The sequence below is a fragment of the Ambystoma mexicanum genome, chromosome 4q (genome assembly GCF_040938575.1).
Source record: "Ambystoma mexicanum isolate Mex_15411 chromosome 4q, UKY_AmexF1_1, whole genome shotgun sequence".
Lineage (NCBI taxonomy): Eukaryota > Metazoa > Chordata > Amphibia > Caudata > Ambystomatidae > Ambystoma > Ambystoma mexicanum.
In genome coordinates this window covers 396,559,949-396,581,133 of record NC_090928.1, presented here as the reverse complement: position 1 = coordinate 396,581,133, position 21,185 = coordinate 396,559,949, and the positions used below count along the sequence as shown (strand labels likewise).

The 21,185-nt window shown below is 45.6% G+C and overlaps 1 protein-coding gene across 1 annotated transcript in view; it reads right to left on the bottom strand.

Annotated features, from left to right (window-relative positions):
- Positions 1–21,185, bottom strand: part of RYR2 (ryanodine receptor 2) — a 3,854,281-nt gene that overhangs the window by 1,730,369 nt on the left and 2,102,727 nt on the right. Inside the window, exon 45 of the mRNA XM_069607971.1 lies at positions 18,717–18,852. Within this exon, the coding sequence (XP_069464072.1) occupies positions 18,717–18,852 (136 nt within the window). The remainder of the gene's footprint in view (positions 1–18,716; positions 18,853–21,185) is intronic.

The window sequence follows — 21,185 nt, the reverse complement described above, 5'->3', positions numbered from 1 at the left end:
ATCGAGTATATATATTTTTTTTCGGATACATTGTTGAGAAGCCCTATTTCTGCAGGACGAGACAAGGGATTCATTGCATCTACACTCACGTAGGATGACCAAGGCTTCTCTGCTGCCCCCCTTGCTTTTTCCGCATTATGCCAAGCCTCCTGGACATGGAGGCCAAGTAGGTGTTGCCAGAGGTAGCAGTTTTTATTGCTACCTCTGGCTTGCTGCTTGCAGGGGTGTGGACTTTTCCAGGGGGTAGAGGAGGACCTGCGGCAACAACAAAAAACGTCCCATTATAAGTAACGTGCCTTTTGCACAGATGGCCTTTCTTTGGGGGGCCCTGGACCACCACGTTTCAGACCCCTCCGGTTGCCGAAGAGACCCCTCTAATCTGCTTAAAAGGCTTGTGTAAGGCATTGATGTTTGACCCACTGAGGCTCTTACTACCCAAAAGCCTGTGCGTTTATTGACACATGGCAGTTTCTTGGGGCCGGCGAAGTGGGCAGGGGTGCTGCAAAGACTGTTTAATAAGTCCAGGAATGGTTTTTGCACCATATTTGGCCATCAGCATTGCACTGAAGCCTGTTCTGGCCTGTCTGTTTCTATATCCCACCCACACTGACTCCCACATGCAAGCATCATAACCTTTATCATCACCCTGCTTTGTCAGTCTAAGTTTACCTCAAGTAGGATAGGGCCTTCCCATCCTTGGGCAAGGTGTGATCATTAGCACCAGAAGAGTCTTACCAGCAGCAGCACAGAGGGGAGGACCAAGGAGGCAGGACAATGTAGAATGGGACAGGAAATTGCAAATAAGACCAAAGAGAAAGCAAAGTGAGAAGGTCGGGGCGTGCAGTTGAGCGACAGAAGTAGGATAATGAGAGAAAGAAGGGGTGAAAGACAAACGATATGGTTAAATTCGAGAAGGGAAAATAAAAAAAGGAGAAACTTAAAAATATGTGAACGAAAGTAGAGTGATGGAAAGAAACATCAAAGAATGAGAGAGTGAAAGAAGTGTCACACAGGAAAGCAGATAATGGATTGAGAGCAAAGGAGAGTAGGAGATTGGATGAAAAACAAAGGAAGAGTGAATGGAATAAAGATAACAATTGTGACAGAGAGGGAGAGAACGATACTGAATGTAAGAAGGCACAGTAGGAGGGGGACCAAGAACGAGGGCAGTAGACTGAGACGGAGGGATAAAGGGAAGGAAATATGTACAGCAAAGATGGTAAGGGTTGTTTTAAACAAGAGGAGTTATGGAGTGATGGTTGACAGACCAGAAAAAGTTTTAAAAAACAGGAGAGAAAATGAAAGGGCGCGAGATGGGCAAATGGGGAAATGCATGTGCGGTGGGGCAGGATCTGTGCTATTTAAGTGCACTGCGAAAAAGCTGGGGGGCGGGGTAACTGTAGTCGTTTATCCTGGGCACCATATTGCCTAGAGCCTGCCCTGCATTGACCACCAGCCCAGACTCTCCTTACCACTATTCACTGTATGCAAAGGTCTGTATGTCCCCCCCGCCCCATCTGGGTCTGGAATACCCTGCATTCCCTCACTTCCGTTCCGAGCACGAGAGCCCTTTCACAACTCGCACTGTGCACAGTCTCCACTCCACCCTCACAACCTCGCCTCCGTTAGGAAGCATATTCCTTGTTCCAGGTTGTGCCCGGCCATTGCAAGAATAGACTAATTTGAATGCTCCATCACAAGCCTCTAGCCCCCCTACAGCTATCTCCATTCCCACCTGACTGCGCAGCCGCAGACTTCCCTGAACCCTGCTTCAAGGTTTTAACGTCTTCTGTCACAGCCGCCCTAAATGGAGCCAGCTGTACTAAAAATCCTGAAGTTGGCTTTGAGTGGAATGGCTTCCCAATTGAGGTAGGGCGAGATGAATACTTTGTATTAGATACAACTTGGATGTGTAAACAGCCCCCTTATATTTTTAGTTGTGGCTTTTAGGTGACACCAACGCAACCTATGCGGAAACTGTTGCATTAGAGTACAGCTAGGGAGAAATGGCATATGAGGAGGGATACTCCCTCTGTCCCCAAAGGCCAGCCCCAACCCCTATGGTCCCCCTGTGATGTTCCCTTGTGCCTACCCTCTTCTTGTGCCCCCCACACTTCTCGCACACAGGTGTTGCCCATTTTGCTTGATTCCTCTGCCCTGCTCCTCCTCAACCTCTGCAGCCTACTTCTTCAGGAGTCTGTCCTGACACATTCTGGTTTCACCATCACCGTCTTGTGGCCAATGCTGAATTTGACTTTTATGGACTTCATTGATTCACGGTGCGTCACTCTTTCTCAGCTCTCATGCTGGACTTCCTATGCATCTTGTACTCATGGTGGCCCTGAATCATGCTGTTCCCATCTTCATCTTGTATCGTGGCTTGCAACATTATGTGTTACTACTGACTTCTGCAATTGTATTTGCTCTCCTCTCTTGCTTCTCCACAATTTTTGACTGCTTAGCCTCTGTTCTCTCCTCCTCTCTCCGTCTCCCTTTTCCAATATCCTCCCCTTACTTTCTTCTATACATTTACTCCATCAGATTTATCCCTGCACATAGTATAATAGCAACCTTGTCTGTCTCCTCCCCTCTCCCCTTATTCCCCCCCCTCCCCTCCAGCACTATCTGAAATGTCGTTGGGCCTAGTACGATAGTCGCTTGTTTTGTTCCACCCCTCCCTTTCTGCACCTCTCTCCCTCACCTTTTTGTTTTCTCCGCTCTACCAGAAATGTCGTCGGGTCTAGTACGGTAGTCACCTGTCTGTTTCCATGTCCTTCCCACTCTCCCCCCCTCCCTTCCTTATCTATGACTTAGCTCTTGCACCATCTGAAATGTTGTCAGGCCGAGTACGATAGTTCATTTCACATCCTTACTGTTCATGGCCTGTAAGAATGTCATTGTATTTTCCCTTGTTACCTCCCTTGCCTTGAAGCGCTTTGAAACACATTGTGTATAGGTGCTATATAAATAACACCTGCAAGCTTTGTATGATATGATAATGTGTTGGTAAATAACCAAATAAACTAACTGCCCACGGCCATGTTAATCCATATGGTCATTCCCACCCACTTCCTGCCCCACCCCGCACAAAACACACCCTCCTACGATCTCTTTGAGCTAGGTTTCTCAAGCCTTACATTCCAACTTTGAGGTCGAAGTGCCTGCCAGTGTCTTTTTTAAAGCAAGTCTTCTGAAAATTAATGATTTAACTGGAGCTGTAAAGGCGCTACTGGTGTAATAAAACTTTCTTATGGAGGTCTGCCGAGTCACGCGATTTAGAAGCACCATGCATGTCCTTCATTGAAGTCCTGTTAAAAACAAGCATTGGCAAAAACACCCGTTTTGGTTTGTGTACAAGTATTGGGCATTTGCAAGGCACTGTTATTGTATGCGCAGGTATTCGCACCATTCTGCAGCTGCTGCCATTATTCCCGCTCTCAAACACTAATCGTCTGCCTCCTTTTAAACTAACTTGTAGATGAGTCATTTTATGAATTGTGTTCAACAGCTCCTTGCCTCAGCAGTCTGTAAACTCAAATCCGCTGAGCCACCGTCGCCAATCATTGTTGTAAATACAATTGTCTGTTACTATGATGATTAGGTCATGGTAGTGGCGATGTATTAAGAGCATTGCTGACACCAATGTGGCGCTTGTGAGTGTCCTGGTCCTCCATGATGCAATGTACTGGATCTCATTAGGGCTGCACTGCATGGGTTTGTTAAAACTGCAGAGTTGTTGAGGCGAGTAGTCATGGCCCAGGAAAGGGGTAGAGGCTATTCACATGCAACCTTGTCCTACCTGTCCAGCTACTTATAGGTGATTTATGAGAGCAGTCCTCTGTGCTGCTGTGCAGTAGTAGCATTCGCTGCGTTAAAACAAGGGAGGTGGGGTTGGAAACCTACACGCACTCCCCTTCTACCCTTTGTTTTTGCAGGTAATCTATATGCAGTTGACGGATTCAATCTGCAGTCCTGGCAAGAGTACAATGCCTAATGGCTCTCCCCAGGATCCAGCCTGCCTATAGCGTGTTCAGGTCACATTTGATTGCATACAATTTCGGGTCATTGCTCTTGAGTTTTTGCCAATGCATTGCCCAGTGGAAGGTCTAATTTATTTTGGCAGGTGTGCTGTGCCATTTTGGCAGGAGATTGGACCGGTAGCTCCTCCACAAGCATCTGCCCCTCTGTGGTTCGTGTGCATGTGTGGTATCCGAGAATTCTGAACCATGCTGTGAAATAGGTGTTATAGACCTGGCATGTGAAGGGCCTAATGTGAGTTAAGTCTCTGGTGTTAAGTCTCTGGTGTTAGGAGTGCAGTCCTTGCAGGGTTGTCTGGTTACTGTTGACCTTTCCCCGCCTGCAACCGCGTCACTCATGACAGTGTGGCTGATGCGCGACTGTGGGTAGCTAATTAGTTTGGGTATGACCATACTTGGCCACGCACGTTTCCGTTGTGGGTGCAATATGTAATCTAGCTGCTCTGGACGGTGGTGATGAACTTTGCTTGGTAATGGGTTTCTTCTTGCGAGTGTATTGTACTTAGTAGGTGTGGGGAGATACGCCATTTGGGTTAACGCTTGAGTATTATCCTGATGACCAGCCATGCGGACAATTTGTTATTTGGTTCTGAAAGAGTGTTAGTCATTCCTGAAGAGAGAAAAAAAGGCTGTCTTGATCAGGATGGTTAGGAAATGAGAGCTGGCGAGTGATTGGCTGGCAACACATTGTGCAATAACACAATCTTTGGTGGAATGATGTGGTGTTTGATGGTGAGACTTGGGTTGACTTTGGGTAGATGCTGTGATGTGTTTGATGGTAAGGCTTGGGTTGGCTTTTGGTGGATGCTGTGATGTGTTTGATGGTGAGACTTGGGTTGACTTTGGGTAGATGCTGTGAAGGGGCAACTTTGGCATTGTCTGCTCTGTTATGCTGTGTGATAAGTAGTACTTGCATAGTTAGGATGAGAAGGTTGCATCATACATGTTAGCTCAAACGCACTTGTCAGCCTGGGCACTCCCAGCTGCCTCCGTTGTACATGTTCAGATTCTGACAGCTGTATATTCCTGACGCTTGAGGCCTAGTAGGCATGGTGCTATATCGGTGTGTGTCTCCAATTATTTGCAGATGTGTTTTCTGTTTGGTATAACCATATGACACTGTTGTGATTGATGCAGGATTGTCTTTGTGCTTTCATACAAGTTAAAAAGGCAATCGGGTGAATGTGTTGCTGTGTTCATATTTTCAATGTGAGAATTGTCCGATGTTAAGTGCGAGTGTGCACTATGTGTGAATTGTGCGCAGGGACGTCATTTCACCAAAATGCCTGGGGTAGCAGAAGTGACATCACACGACCCTTGACCCCTGATGACATCACAGGAAGTGTTGTCATTTGATCCCACCGCGATATTGCAGGAAGCGATTGAAAACAACCTTTCACCCATTGACAAAACAGGAAGTAGCATCACATATCATTGTACACTACTAAAAATATGGTTACTATATCACTATAATGTGATGTACATTTCATACAAGAATGGATCTCCATATGTATCATTAAGATGAGTGTGTATAGGCCCATATTACCAAATTACTGTGAATGCAAGCAGATCTCCATGACCAAATGATAATTATGTGTTAATATATAGCATTTATGCTTAATCGCTTTATATAGAAAAAATATACACCCAATATCACCCAACCTGTGTTGGTACTCATTTATCAACCTCAGAAGGATGAAAGGCTGACTTGAGGCGTTTAAGAACAGACTAAATCAGTGACTCACCCCCTGAAGTGTGCCTGAAATGAACCTTTAATGAGTCTAGCAATTATTGTATAGAATTGCAGAAAGACACATTATTTGGTATTCCTATTCTGTCTCATTTAGGGTCAGTGCTGAAAGTGTGAGACTTGTGGCACTCCTGTTCTTATTTTTCTTCTTTTTTTCAGGGGCCTAAACAAGAAAGCCAGCCACTCCAGAAGTAAACAGCCACATGGTGCTGGCCACAGCCCAGGAGCTTGCATTACAAAAAGAAAAAATACTAGGTTGCAAGGAGACCACAGACGTTGCAAGGGAGACCTCAGAGGCTGCATGGGAGACCTCAGTGGTCACAGTTGCGACCTCTAGCGACCCCTAAATGACGTCCCTGATTGTGCTATGTGCATGTATGATGGCGTGAAACCGTCCCTGGAGTGAAGGTTTTGAAAGGTAGATTGGAATGGTGGATGGAGTAGAATGGGGTTGGTGTTTGGTGAGGCTCAGCTTGGTGAGGTATATTGCAGAGAGATAGGAAAAATTATCCATAGGGGTGAATGGTGATTTGAGAATCAGGGGTGTATTAATTTGCAGTTTGCGCTCACTCCCTTGGCAAGACCAATGTTTCACAGTTTCCAAAAAGTCAGTGGTCTGCAATTTCAGGCACAATAGTGGCAAAGAACAGTGGAAGGTAGATCTTTGACTGTCCAAGCCATTCAATTTTTCCTCACCAGCAGTCAGGGCGTGCAGAATATGAGAGGGCAATTTCGTCTGTGATGGGTAATGTTTTTTGCTGGAACTTTGACCCACTGCCATGGAACGCTGGGTTGAAAGAGGGACTTTAGCAGGACCCGGACGTTACTAGGCCTTGTGACGTTCCGAGCGTGCAAGTGCAGTGAGAGAGAAAGGGGGGGATTGAGGGTTAAGTGCTATTAGGGCCCCCCAGGGGGAGATGCAAGAGGTGCCTTTTGAGGGGGCGCCACAGGTAGGTGCATGGGCGAAGTCAACCGCCCAACAGGTAAGTGCAGGGTGGAGACAATCCACGCAAAAGGTGGTTGTGGGCCTAGTGGTCAGTGAAGGGGGGTGCTGGTGGCGACACTGCAGAACCCCTCCTCACCCGACAGGCGGGTATGGCCCAGAGGGCAGTGCAGGTGGTGGGGGAGTGCTGGTGGCAATTGGGCAGAAGACCAGGACTCAATTGGATTCTTGAGGGACTGGGCCACCAATCTCAGTGACAGAGGGGAAGGTTAGCATGGGAAAGGGGAGGATGAGAAGAGAAAGGTCTTGAGTGTTTGCAGAACTTGAGGTAGTCCGGTTCAAGACAGAAAATGAGAGAGAGACTGTTCCATAGAAGGGAACCAGCTGAGGAGAGAGAGAGAGACCTGCCCTCAGCCCCCTGCTTGGAGAAACGTTCGATCCTCTGGTTCCATTTTTCTACTGATCATAGGGGTCTGAAACGGCAGTATTTAGTAAGACCTGCAGGTAGCATGGTCCCAGGACCTAGACAGCCTTGTGGATGATGCAAAGGGTCTTGAATTTGATCCTTGCAGCAACCGAGAGACAGTGGAGAGATTTTAGAGCTGGAGAGATATGGTCCCAGGGCTTGAGGCCAAGTAGAAGTCTCACACCCCTATTCTGGATTAGTTGAAGAAAGAGGCAGGTTGAGGAAGAGGCTGTTACAGTAATCCAGCCGGGAGAGAACCAGAGCTTGAGAGACTGAGCTTCTGGGAAAAGGTGAGCAAAGGGAGAATGCCTCTAAAGAGGTGAGCATTGAAAGTGGGCCTTCTTGGCAAAGTGCAAGATATGATATGATGGGTTATTTATAATGCACTTAAAACCCGGAGGTTTCTAAGCGCGGACCCGGGGATCGAACCCAAGGTGCTCCGTGTCGTCTTGCTTCCAAGGTGAGCACGTTGCCCCTGAGCTATCCTCACAAGACATGTGAGGAGTAAAGGAGAGAGAGACGTCGAAGATGACGTCAAGATTTCTGGCCTCAGTGGACGGTGAGGAAGGTGAGCCCATGGAGAGTGACCACAGAGCAGGAGGGAGCGGGTAGCAGGTGTCCCGGTAGGAAGAATCTCGGTCTTACTGGCATTAAGACAGAGATCATTGAAGATGCACCCAGACTGAATAGCAGCAGACAGGCAATCAGGGATGATAGAGGAGGAAGGGGGGAGCTTGAAGAAGAGTTGTGCTTCATTGACATAACATTGGAAATGAGGAGAGAAAAAAGTGAGCATGAGGTGCCAGGTATATGTTGAAAAGCCAAGGCGAGAGGATAGAGCCCTGGGTAACACCACATGTAGAGAATGTGGTGGCGGAGGAGAAGGAGCCCAGAAGCACATGGGATGATGATGATGGGGTGATGATGATACCATCCAATATGTACCTCAACTCAATCCAGATAGAACCATCAAAGCAAGAGGTTGTCTATCAGTCAATCAGATCTGGGTAAAACTGAGGGTTGTATTCAATGTATGAAACTCTGTACATTTTCTGCTCAAACTATTAGTGGCCAAAAGAGCTGAAGTTTGTCAGAGTCTAAGGAGGTTTTATTTCAAAGGAGTACTAAGTACACAACCTTGCACTCACTTGGCACCATGCCAAATTGCAAAGTTCAATTGAATGAGGAGAGGAAGAGTTTCTCAGTGGAAGGCATTGACAGTCCTTGCTTGAACAATGAGGGAGGCTTGGGGCCAGAGACGTTGCTAGGGGGTGGGCAGGCGGAGGGGGCTATACCCTCGGGTCTTTTGGTTGTAGCCATGGATAGAAGCTCAGGATCTACAACCAAAAAACTAGCTAGCCCAGAGTCTCAACAGTCCTGACATTAGTTTAGCCACAGATCTTTTCCAGACCTAGTAACAGGGCATCTGTGAACCTGTTCTTCTCACTAGTATTAACCAAAGTAATTTTGTGGGTATTGATGAGAAGTTTCTCAGCAAGGGGGTGGTGTGCTTTTAGGAATATGCCTAGAGGAAAAGTATGAGAAGTGGGGGTTATCAGTGTGGGAGTTGTTTCACTTGGAGCTATTGTGTTTCTGAATCTCGTCTTCGGCGACATCTTCATTGTGTTTGTCAAAGTGCCTGTGAAGTAAAGTGAAATTGCTTCAATGTCAACCCATTTCAAAGAAAGGCACATCAATAAACCAATTTTGTTGAAAGGCTGTCTCATTTAAAATGCATACATTTAGTTAGACGTAAACATCACTGAAATGTTAAGGAAGAAAATAGCATTTTAAAATTAATTATACAATTACAATATTCAAATAGGTTGAAAGCGGGAACTGGGCAGAAAAAGAGAAATACAAGAAGGGGTAGGGATAAATGGAAGACTTAACTATAATCTGAAAGTCAAAATATTCTTCAAATGGCTGAACGTGAAATGCCCGTCCCCCAAGAAAAGTACATTTTGATGGTTTGTGTTGACATGGCGGCATTGAGTTCTGCCAAGAGTACGAAGTTTGTGTATTTTTGTCATTATGAATTGGAGTACTGTAGTTTGTTCTGTTATGGGTAAGGACATTTATTCTATGGGGTTTGTAAGGAGTACCACTTACACTTGAAAGTGACTTTGCCAAATGGTTCACGTCCACACTCTCTACAATAAGTTCAAAGTCACCAGAACACCATTGCAGGATCCACAAGGCTATTGGCTATAGTCAGCCTCTCACTATAAGGTCTTGGGTTCAACATGGGCTGTTCACTCTCTGGTTTCACAGGGTGACTTCCTTTTGACCAGACCCCTTGTTCCTCCATTTTGGTTGGATTTAAGGATGAAAGAAGGTCAGATGTTTTTGAATGCTCTATGTGGCTGTGAAGAAGTGCTTGTGAAGAAGGAGATATCCTGAGGTGAACCATTGCGCCTAAGAAAAAACTGTGTTACCTTCTGAAGTTGACTCTAGTAGACTATTACATCAAGAAGTACGAGACTCAATTTGTTTGTGATTGTGTTAGGTTAGGTGGATAACGAATGGGGAATGAGTGATAGGGATGTCAATTCAAACGTTTGTGTCTCCAAAGATAGGTTGACAGAAGTGTACAAGACTGATATTGGCTCCACAGCATGTCCAAAGTGGCAGGCTTCTATTGTGAGTAAAGCTAGTGTATGATTGTGAGATATGCTGCAAAGATTCTCACTCTGGTACAGACAGGCAGGGAGTCCTTTGACAGTTCTTAACAAGACCCACTGCACATTGATCCCGATAGTTATATTTTCGGACGTTAGGACAGCTTTGTGCACCATTGGGGTGCAATCAAATACTAGCCTTGCTTCAGTGATTAATACAGTAATGCCAGCCATAAGCAGGTTGTGGATCTGTGTTTGAATATTGAATGTGCACGGATGAGCATGCAAGTCGTGTCCAGGCGAGATGGTCAGTGTTACAGATCTGCAGCAGTGCACTGATGGACTGGAGTGGTTTGTGCATTTGGGTCAATCTGGAGTAGGCAATTGAAGAGAAGGGGGTTGTATGTTGGAGTTATTTGGGTAGGAGTAGAGGATGAAAGAGTCAGGGGAATGGGAAGGGGAGCAGGATGGGAGCGAGGACATGTGATGTAGGAGTGCTAAGATGCACCAGAATCCGATTTGCTGCCCGAGTAACAAGCTCTGTGTCTTGGCATAGGACATTTTTCGAGATGTGATTTCTTTGCATGTGCTAGTTGGCTTCTTTGGGAGATGTCCATTGGAGGACTCTGAGAACCCACTAGCAAAACCCTAATAAAAGTCATCTACGACTGCATACTTTCCAGTGCCACTAAGAGGTGTTGCGGTAGCAGGAAGGAGTGGCAGAGAAATTGACAAAGCACTGCTAATTGATGGTAGCATTACAGGTTCTGTTGTACGCCAAGACTTCGAGGGTCAGAAATAAAGAGAACAGGTGTAGAGCAATGTTTAAAGCAACATAGCAGGACCAAAGCCCGAAAGCTCTAAAGGGTCACCAGGGGGCCGAGAGGGCAGAGGAGCCGGGGGCCGAGAGGGCAGAGGAGCCGGGGGCCGAGAGGCAGAGTACCAGGGGGCCGAGAAGGCAGAGTACCATTCTGATTAAAACTGGCCTAAAATACCCTAATCAGATGAGAAATCTACTACTCACCAGCCTTTACTGGAGCCAGAAGGGCACCACTGATGAAGATTTTGTCAGAGCAGTGCTTGATATCATGGACAGTGTAAGGGAGCTAACCTCAAACCTAGAAACCCCAATCTGTGGTGATTTAAATTGCCACTGTTTTGATAAGCAAGCTAAAATAATTTCATATCGATACATAAACTCTACATCGCAAGTCGCCAGAGGTTTCCTGTGGACAGAGGAGATGGAAATGAGAAACATTTACATGGCAAATAGCCACATTCCTGGGGACATTCCGGCCAATCCTTCTTGGAAACGAGGAGTGGACCAACAAACCCTTGAGAATTTAACAGAACTTTTAATTACGTCTTCAGATAAGAGCGATCACGAGATTCTTACATCTTTCAGTAACTGGTCTCATGAAAGACAGAATAAAGTAAACTCAGAACTATAGGTCAAATGAGGCAATAACAGGCTTAGTATTTCAAAAGGACCAGATGACAATGAACAAGAGAGTCTTAAGCTGGAGGCCTTTAAAAAAGTGGATGTGACCCCTACAAAGCATGGTTTCAAGAAAAATCTTATCTTTGACATTGAGGTCTTGAAGAAGAAAAAAGCACTTAGGACCTCTCTGACAAAAGCCAGGAAACAGGTTGTGGACCTGATTGTTCTAAAGGAAAATGAAACAACGTTACAAAAACTGGGTAAAAAATCAAAAATGGTTCTTACATCAACGGGATGCGGAAGAGATGCTAAGACTAACTGGTACTAAAAACACCTCAGGAATCTGGAAGATATTCAACAACGTAAATAGACCACAAAACGCCATAATGATTAACTGAGTTTCCGCAGATACCTGGAAGAAGCATTTCGAAGCTCTCTTCGAGTCCAACAAAGCAGTGAGAGAGGAACAGTTCAAATCTAATACTGCCTGGTCCTTTTCTAAAAAAACAGAAATCAAGGCTCTGATCTTGTCTGAGTAATTCGAGGACTACCGGTCCAGATGGCATGACAAATTTTAAGTTGAAGGAGGATGCAGACAGATGGACGGAAGTAATGTACAACTTGTTTAGGGAGATTAAAATAACGAAGAAAATACCACCTTCTTGGAGTACCTCGATCGTAGTGCATATATTCAAGAAGGGCGATAGGTCCAAACCATCCAATTACAGGCCCATCGCCCTTCTTGATGTAACAGGCAAGATCTTTGGAGCCTTGATCCTGAAAGCACTCAACACCTAGAGGTTTACAACTGGACAATACAATGTATGGCAAGCAGGTTTTGAGAAGGGTATAGGGACAGCCATAAACCTCTTCAGATCAATTACATCAAGACTATTGTAAAAACTAGCCATATGAAGAGAGTTTACTTGGCATCAATAGATCTTGCCCAAGCTTTCGACCTGATTGAAAGACCCAAGTTATGAGAAAAGTTTTTAAAAAATTGAACTGCCCTGTTGACTTACGAGAAGCCCTAATGAACTTGAACACAAATACGAGTATGCGGGTCCGGTTGGACAGTAAAGGCAACTTCACTGACTCAATACCAACTACTAATGGCCTGAAACAGGGCTGCAGATTGGCACCGATCATCTTTAACTAATTTATATCAGACATGCCCCGTCTTTGGAAAAAATCAGGTCGTTTCCTCCTAGATTGGCAGGCACTGCTGTAGGGTATCTGCTATATGCAGATCTAATTTTACTCTATCAAACCAAAGTGAGCCTGCAAAGAAAGCTGGATGCAGTAACAAGGTATCTGGATGATAACGACCTGTCAACATTTCTAAATCAAAAATTCTGACCCTGACTGGAAAATGTGCACAAAAGATTACAGGGAAAAAGAAATGGTACTTTAAGGGAGAGTTTATCCCAGAAGTTTCAAGCCTTGTTTACCTGGGGATCTTGATTAGTAACAGCAAAGTTGAGGCGCCCCAATTCAGACTAATAAATATGAGAAGCCTCACATTGCAGGGATGATCAATCGTTAGAAAATACTGTAAACCTCTGATAGACCTTTACAAAATGAAGATTGTTCCCATTATAACACAGGGCTCAGAAACCACCCTCATGCTGTCTAAGGATCTTTGGCCCAAATTAGAAGGGCTATTCTGGAGGAAGATAATGGCTCGCCCTACGTGTATTTCCATTGAACTTATACGAGAAGAGCTGGGCTTGAACCCAATCGTTCATTGGAAAAAACGTGCATTTTTCCGTAAATGCCTCCTGAATAATTGGGTGGGAGGTTTCGAATTGCTGAATAAAGCACTATCGGAGGACCCAGAACATAACTTACAGACTTGGAAAAACTATTGCTTGAACATTCTTGACGAACCTAGAACCTCAGAGGACGTTCTTATGTCAAATCCTCTCAACATTTTTAAAAAAACTCTTAGACTTAGATTGGATCTATACAAGAGAAATGTTAGATCGCTGAGGCTGTAGGGCCAGAAAGACCAAGCACATAGAGAAAGAGAAATTCCTCAACAATGCCTGAAAATATTCCCTTACAGACAGCGAAGATATGAGTTCATGAGACTTAGGTTTAACTTAATTCCATCGAAAGAAATCTTGGAAGTTAAGAAACCCAAAGCATTGAGAGACTACGCCTGCAGATGGTGCAGAGAGCAAAAGGAGACACTGCACCACATGATTATCCTTTACCACAGCCTGACCAACTAGAGAAACCGATGGATGGAAAGATTTCTCAGGAAATCTGCAACAAGATCAGCGGAGCACTGGTGGTCAGCTGTTCTACAACGGGAAAGCATTGCGCTGGTATTGGCTGTTCTGGGCTTTCTGAAAGAGATTTACTCCGAGTTCGAAAAGATGGAGGAGCCTAAGGACTGAAGCTTGTCTTAGAAGTGGTTAATTTTCTTCCTCTGCATGGTGTAATAACTATGACGAGACTGTATGGTTCCATGTGTTAAAATCACGGCACAAATGGCTGTGGACACAAAATATTGCGGCAAAAAGGCAGTGGTTTTGCTGCCGCAATACATGTAAAGGATGCAGGGGACACCCTGAAACCTCCCAACCCATTATATCATTTAAGGAGGACACCGCCGCAACCCACACTCCCCTTAAATGGTATAATGGGGTACACCGTTAACGGGTCAAACCACAGCATTTTTGCCGCAATGTTTTGTACAGGCAACATTTTTCCCCACGATTTTATCACTGCATACCAACTGCACACTGTCATTTGGGACCTGAACATCTTAAGTTTAAACCCTCACGTGAACTTTTAGAGCTCCTTAAGAGGGAGGTTAATGAAGACGATGATGTTGTTCTGTTTCTTATTCTTTTTAATGTGTTGCGTATTAATTAAGGTTTTCAATAGTAAAGCCAAATGCTTAATAAAAATAAAATAAAAAGAAGGCAGAGTACCAGGGGGCCGAGAAGGCAGAGTGGGCAACGAGGGTGCAGAGGGGTGAGGGAGCAACAAGGGTGCAGAGGGAGCAACCAGTATGCAGAAGGCCGAGGGAGCAACCAGTATGCAGAAGGCCGAGGGAGCAACCAGTATGCAGAAGGCCGAGGGAGAAACCAGTATGCAGAAGGCCGAGGGAGAAACCAGGTGGCAGAGGGAGCAACCAGGCGGCCGAGGGAGCAACAAGGCGGCAGAGGGCCGAGGGAGCAACAAGGGGGCAGAGGGCCGAGGGAGCAACAAGGGGGCAGAGGGCCGAGGGAGCAACAAGGGGGCAGAGGGCCGAGGGAGCAACAAGGGGGCAGAGGGCCGAGGGAGCAACAAGGGGGCAGAGGGCCGAGGGAGCAACAAGGGGGCAGAGGGCCGAGGGAGCAACAAGGCGGCAGAGGGCCGAGGGAGCAACAAGGCGGCAGAGGGCCGAGGGAGCAACAAGGCTGCAGAGGGCCGAGGGAACAACAAGGCTGCAGAGGGCCGAGGGAACAACAAGGCTGCAGAGGGCCGAGGGAACAACAAGGCTGCAGAAGGCCGAGGGAGCAACAAGGGTGCAGATGACCAGGGGGCTGAGGGTGCAGATGACCAGGGGGCTGAGGGTGCACAGGGCCAGAGGCCCAGGCATGCCAAAGTTGCAGAGGAGCAGGGGCGAAAGCATGCCAGGTTGCAGAGAAGGGACCAAGGTTGCAGAGGGTAAAGACAAACATGAGAAGCTGGGGTCAAGATGAGCAGGGGTCAAGAAGCTGTGCTCTGGGTCCAAGAGGCAACCCTCTCAGGACTGGAGTTTTTACAACAGTGAATGAGCTAAAGCTCAATCATTCGTAGTGTGAGGAGGCTGATCTGCATAGTGACTGGCAGGATGTGCCAGACCACGCATGCAGGATATGGGAGAGGTGGTCCTTAACATCTGTGCATTAAGATTGTCACGGTTGTCCTTATTCTCTGCCAGCTTCTCGTGGACGCCAATATTGTGGTCCACCACTGCCTGTGATCACGCTGACACCAGTGAGTGGCCCACCCAATGTAACTAGGTTTCTAGCACCTACGATAAGGCAGGAAGCCACAGCTGCATCACAGAATTTGACGAGAGTCCACGTCAAGTAGGTACCACCATTGTTTGAGACATATCTAGCATGTTTAACTTTGGGATAGTGGCCACGTGTTTGTTTTAATGCATGTTCTCCTTTGGGGTTGCAGCCAGGCATCACTTTCTCTTGTCTGAAAATGACATTGCACCTATGGGTCCGTTTAATAAGCTGAGGTAACTGCGGTATGGCAATTTTCCCTGAAAGGGACAGAGGGATACTTGGTGATGTTGGGTAACTTGGGAGGTTGTAGGGTAATTTTATTGTGAGGGAAGAAGGTTGAAGGAACCGACGTTTTTGATAAGGGGTCCCACAACAATGCTCCTTGACTAGGATATGTTCAATTACAAAACTGCTGTTACTCCCTCTTAAATGTTTGAGAATACAATACAGGTGTAACCGAGTGCAGTGAAGGGGCCAAACTAAACAAGAGATTTGAAGGGGTGCTCCACCCCCAGACAATTCATTTTTAGAAAATTGGCTAAAATTGGGTATTTTACAGCACTTTCTGTGATGCCTTTACCCACAACATAAGCCAGTATATAAAACATGTTCATGCTGGCTGTGCCCATACATTTCCATGCATACTGCACCAATATATGCCAGTATTTCTATGTAAGGACTGCCAGCCAATAGAAAATACCATGCCACAGAAAGAAAGTATATCCAGACTAGCTACAGCAAGATAGGCTAGTTTATCACACAATCACACTTATGTTTTACCCTTGATGTAAAGTACAAAACTGCCATGACACATTAAAAATGTATATGCAGACTGAAATGAGTAGTGCCAGTTTGCATACAAGTTCTTAATGTGGCAAGCCATTTTTTACTTGGCATCAAGGGTAAAGCAAACATGTGTTATTGCCTGGCTAGACTGGCCTACAATCAATGGAAGCCAGTCTAGCCACTTAAAACGCATGTTTTTGTTTTACCCTTGATATGCAATGCCGTGTATCAAGGGTAAATCAAATAAGTGATGTTTTGTCAAGCGGCTAGACTGGGTTACATTCAATATATGCTACTCTAGCCACCTGACAACACTTCAGTTCTCATCTTTGCTTTACAGTTGATACTTAGAACTGTGCACCAAGGTTAATGCAAAAAACAATGTCATGTCCCCAGCAGCCTCACCCCTACCTTTAGGGGACCCACTGAGCAGAGCTGCTAAATTTACAGGAGGAGGCTGGCACAGAGAGAAACGCTTCCATTCATACATTTGTATTACTCCTTCACAAACGCATTGCTAAAAACATACATACATACTCGTAAAAAAAATGTTTAAAAACATACTCACCTGCATGCATCCACTATACGGCCCAGCGCAGAAACCAGAAGCACTGGATGGCCCTACCCTAATGCGTCAGCAACACACATGGTATAATGCAGCTTGGAGATGCCTTTCCTCACTGTTAAACTAATGTTATATGTTAGTTTTATGTTACGTTATCCTACTTTTAAATCCATAAATATGGACAAAAGTGCTTTAGAATTCACCACTTGGACTCAAAGTGTCTTGGGGTAAGAACTTCCATTCGTCCTTGGAGGGGCTGAGGTCACTCGCTACCTTTGCTTGCATGGTATAATAATGGACCTAAAAAACCAAAAAGTTTAAAAAACAAAATACTTAAAAATAAATACATTTTTGAAAAAGTCCCAGCTACTTTTGATTTCCAGACTACTTTTGAGTGCATTGCCGCCATGATCTGAGGATCTTATAAAGGAAGGTGACAAGAGAGGGGAGCTGAGGGTAATGTATTAATCACATTTTTGTTTTTGGTCTATGTTTGTGGCACCTGCACTAGAACATTGCAAAAACCATTGTTACAGAAAAGAGAGGGCAGGGGTTTCCGAACTGAATAGCTGATTGGCATAGCAACCGGCAATGTCACGGCATGAAAATGCCAAATCACTCAATGAGGAGTTCCTGAACAATATTTGCTCCAATCAGCAGCTTTGTAAGAATCAAGTCGGGTGCCAGGCTTTCCTTTTCCCAGTTGTGCAGTGATGTGTAAGGTTGCAATACTGGGCTATAGCGGGCTATTTCTCACAAGTGGGTTACTAAAACCCCATTGCTGCAGGGGATTATGGGCATTTGTGCATTTTGGGCTACTTTCGACACAGGTATGCTTTTTAGTCCTCCGTAGGCTGCCTCCCTAGCCCAACCCCACCTCCACTCTCTGCACCCATCCGCCCCACCCCAACCCTCTCTATCCCCCAACCACCCACCCCCACACTACTCCCACCCCACATTCTATATCCATGCATACCCTACCCCCTCTCTTTCTAGCCCCACCCACCCAGCCTACCCCCTCTCATCCTTCCATTGACTTTCTTTTTTACGCTCTCACTCTTTCTCGCTAATATTTCCTCTCTCATCATCGATTGCACCTTCTATCAATGGTTTCATCCCTTGATCTCTCTGCCTTCTCATTCTCTTGCACACCTGCACACCCCTTCGTGCATCTTCTCAAACACGTTCACCCCCCTCCTTGCACCCTGGAGTCTATAAATGCATAATGCAAACAGTAAACGCCCACACTATTGGCTTTGCCAATGTGTGTTGCTGTTGGGAGCTAGTCAACACTAGCCAATGTCCATCACCATAGATAGTATCACCACCTACAGCTGGGTACCTTACCAACTCTGTTAAGAGGCAATATTCCTTTACTGGCTTTGTTTCACTTTTGATACAGTGCCGACTCTGGAGCAGTGCATTGCTTTGAGGGAAGACATCCCTGGCAAACAAGCAGTCAAGTCTTTAGGTTACATTCCCGGGTTTCGAAGTGTTTGGCAATTATTTCTGTAGCACTCTCATTTCACAGCAAGGACATTTCCAACAGGTCAAATGGCGGCGCTGCGACTCATTGCTCAAATAACTTATTCTGCAGGTCTTTGCTTTGGCTGTTCCTTTTGTGGGCAGAAGGAGATGTGTTCTTTTCTCAGAAGCAATTTCGTTTCATTAAGTTCATCTAAATGATAATGTCAAATCAGAGAATGAAACAAAAGCCGCAGTTATGTGCCACTTCCTAACTCAGTTACTCCTCGAGAGGTATTTTGTAAAGTATGTCTTGTTCCCACCCCTTCCTTGTTTTAATTATTTTTACAAAATCACACACTTAAACAGAAAAGCAAAGCGGATGGGGGAATCAACAGACATGTGTGATTAGAAACATTTTAGACTGCTTACATCATGAGGGCCTGGTGAGACTCCGTATTCATTGACAGACTTTAGCCCTCATGGTCTCGGCAGGATAGCTCAGGGGCAACGTGCTCGCCTTGGAAGCAAGAGGACACGGAGCAACACAGGTTCGATCCCAGCTTATAAATAACCCATCATATCGTGGTGCTGATCTCAACACATGTTTACATGTAGGCATCACACGGTTTAGGTCCTTACCGTTGCAGAACACAGCAAATCGCAGAAAATCCAAGTACCGCTCCCCTTCAACTGGATTCCATCCAATGTCAGGATAACCCTTGGACACCAGCAAAGGGCAGCTTTGCAAGCCGCAGCCCGCCAAATAACGCACCACCTGGAATGAGAAAAAAGCAGCGACGTCATAATCGACTTCCTGGCGAGCTGTGCTCTAGTCGGCGAAGAATCTAAAAGCAACTGAACGTTTTGCGCCACAGCTGTACATTATAGAGTTGAACCATGCCTTCCAGTAGCGGAATACTTAGTAATGCAACACCCGGAACTACTACATAAAGGGTCGCCTTCATTATACAGTCTTAACCATGGCTGTCCTTGTGTGGTTTGGAAAATGCATCTTTCTCAGGATTCAAGTGATTTTACCACTGCATATTCACTTCACATGTCTTTCAGTGCAGAGAATTCAGCAGTAAAAATCACTGCATTAAAAATAAAACACGGTTGGTTGGGTGGGGGGGGGGGGGGATTTGGATGGATAGGTGGTTGGGGAGTGAACGGGTCTGTCCGCCCCCTCCTTATTTCACAGATGAATCAATGACATATCTGCATGGAAAAATGCACGGTAAAAACAATTAGTTCACAGGTACACCAACTGGCTACAGATTCAACCAATCCTCGAGCTCAAGGCAATAGAGCCACGTTTTAGGAGTTGAGGTGTCGTGAGTTCCTTTGCAGTGGTCGTGGTTTCACATTAAACGTCACGTGTATTTGGACATCCTCACCAGAGCACGCGGATTGCTTTTGGCTATTACACGAGAAACGGCTGTAGTTGACCCACTGTCGTGGGAAGTGGATGCAGTTAGTCCATGGAATTTGCCAAGTGCAGAAGCAGGTTTGCACAGTCTTCGAATCATTGCGATGCCTGCAATGCTTTGATCCACTTGATAGTTCCATCTTTAAAGAGAATATTGGGGCTCCATTGACTGGAAGCGGTCGCTCCAACATTGACCTGCCAGTAGGTGCCTACAATAGTCCCAGCTTTCCGAGGTCTGGCATGTTCTGATGGTGTGACCCCTCTAAAACCTTGTGTCCGGAGGGGAGGGGGCAGAGGCGGTAATGACAGGTGGAATGGGGACTGGAAAGCAGTAAAAGTTGGGCGCCACATTGATTACTGCCACTTTGGTTGAAATTACTGTCAAAGTAATGACTAAACGGAAGCCTAGAAATGTAATGACAATTTAAGTATTTTTGTTCATGATAATTAAGTGTGGGCCATTAGGTGGCGCTTGTGCCATCTAGAAGCCAAAACTATTGCATTAGATGGGGAGAAATGGCCTATGAGGAGGGACACAAAAGCATGTAGGTGTTCGGTTATTTGCACACCCATGGACTGCCCATGGCCCAATACCTATGGCCAATCCAACCCAGTTCCTGCCACTCCCCGCCCAAAACACTGCCTCATGGAAACGCGTTGTGCTTCATTTAATCGAGCCTTCATTTCAAACTTTGCACTTCATTTGCCTGCCAGTGTTTTTTTCAAAGTAGTCTTCTGAGAGTTAATGACTTATTTGGAGCAGTAAAGGTGCCACTGGCGTAATAAAAATGTCTTAATCAGGTCTGAGATTGAATTGAAGGTCTTTTCTAAAACCATCCAATCTAAGATCAGGCCTAAACCCCTTTGAAGATATTTTGGATACGAGTCTCCAACATTTTCAAACTTCCTTGATCTGTGAAAAAAGAAATTGTCGCTGTTTGTGCATCTTTTTTGCACAATCCTCATCTTTGAAGACCCTGCGAATTCGTTTGATTCTTTGCTTTGCACGAAGGTCGGAAAAGGCAAAATGAGGCAAAGACCCTTCAGAGGGTTCCATGTCATTTCACCGCAGGATGTTTTTTCGTGTTTTTTTTACCGCAAATATTTAATTGAAAAAATGCATTGAATTTTTAAAAAATTATTTTTGGCGTGTGTCCCCCACCAAGCTCCCGATTCGCTTGAATTTTTTATCTATTCGTGAAAAAACCCACATGTATCATGTTCTAACCCCGCGCCGGAAAAAATGAGATGGGTTTTTCGTGAAAAAAAATGTGGTAAAAAAAAAACAGTGAAAAAACATCCCGTGATAAAAGGACGTTGTACCCTTCAGAGATGGCCGCCTTTATTGAGCAGTGGAATACACTGAAGCCTGACGTGCCTGCTCCCCGTCCCATTGGCTGAATTGGTTCATTTCAACCAATCCCAGCAACCGGGTGGCGATAACCGGCCCGAGACAACTAAGGCCCGCATCGAATCTCTGTCCTCTCCCTGAACTAGACTGAAGGTCTGGCCACCATCCCGCATGTTGGCATTCTGACCCTACTCTCTCAAGTACATTGGATTCACTGTGACCCTGAACTTCCTTGCAGGCTGGTACTAACACTCTTCCCCCTTTTTCCTGGCTTTCCCCTTGTTGCCTTTTTACCTGGACTGAAGTCTCTCACACCTCCTCCTGCCCA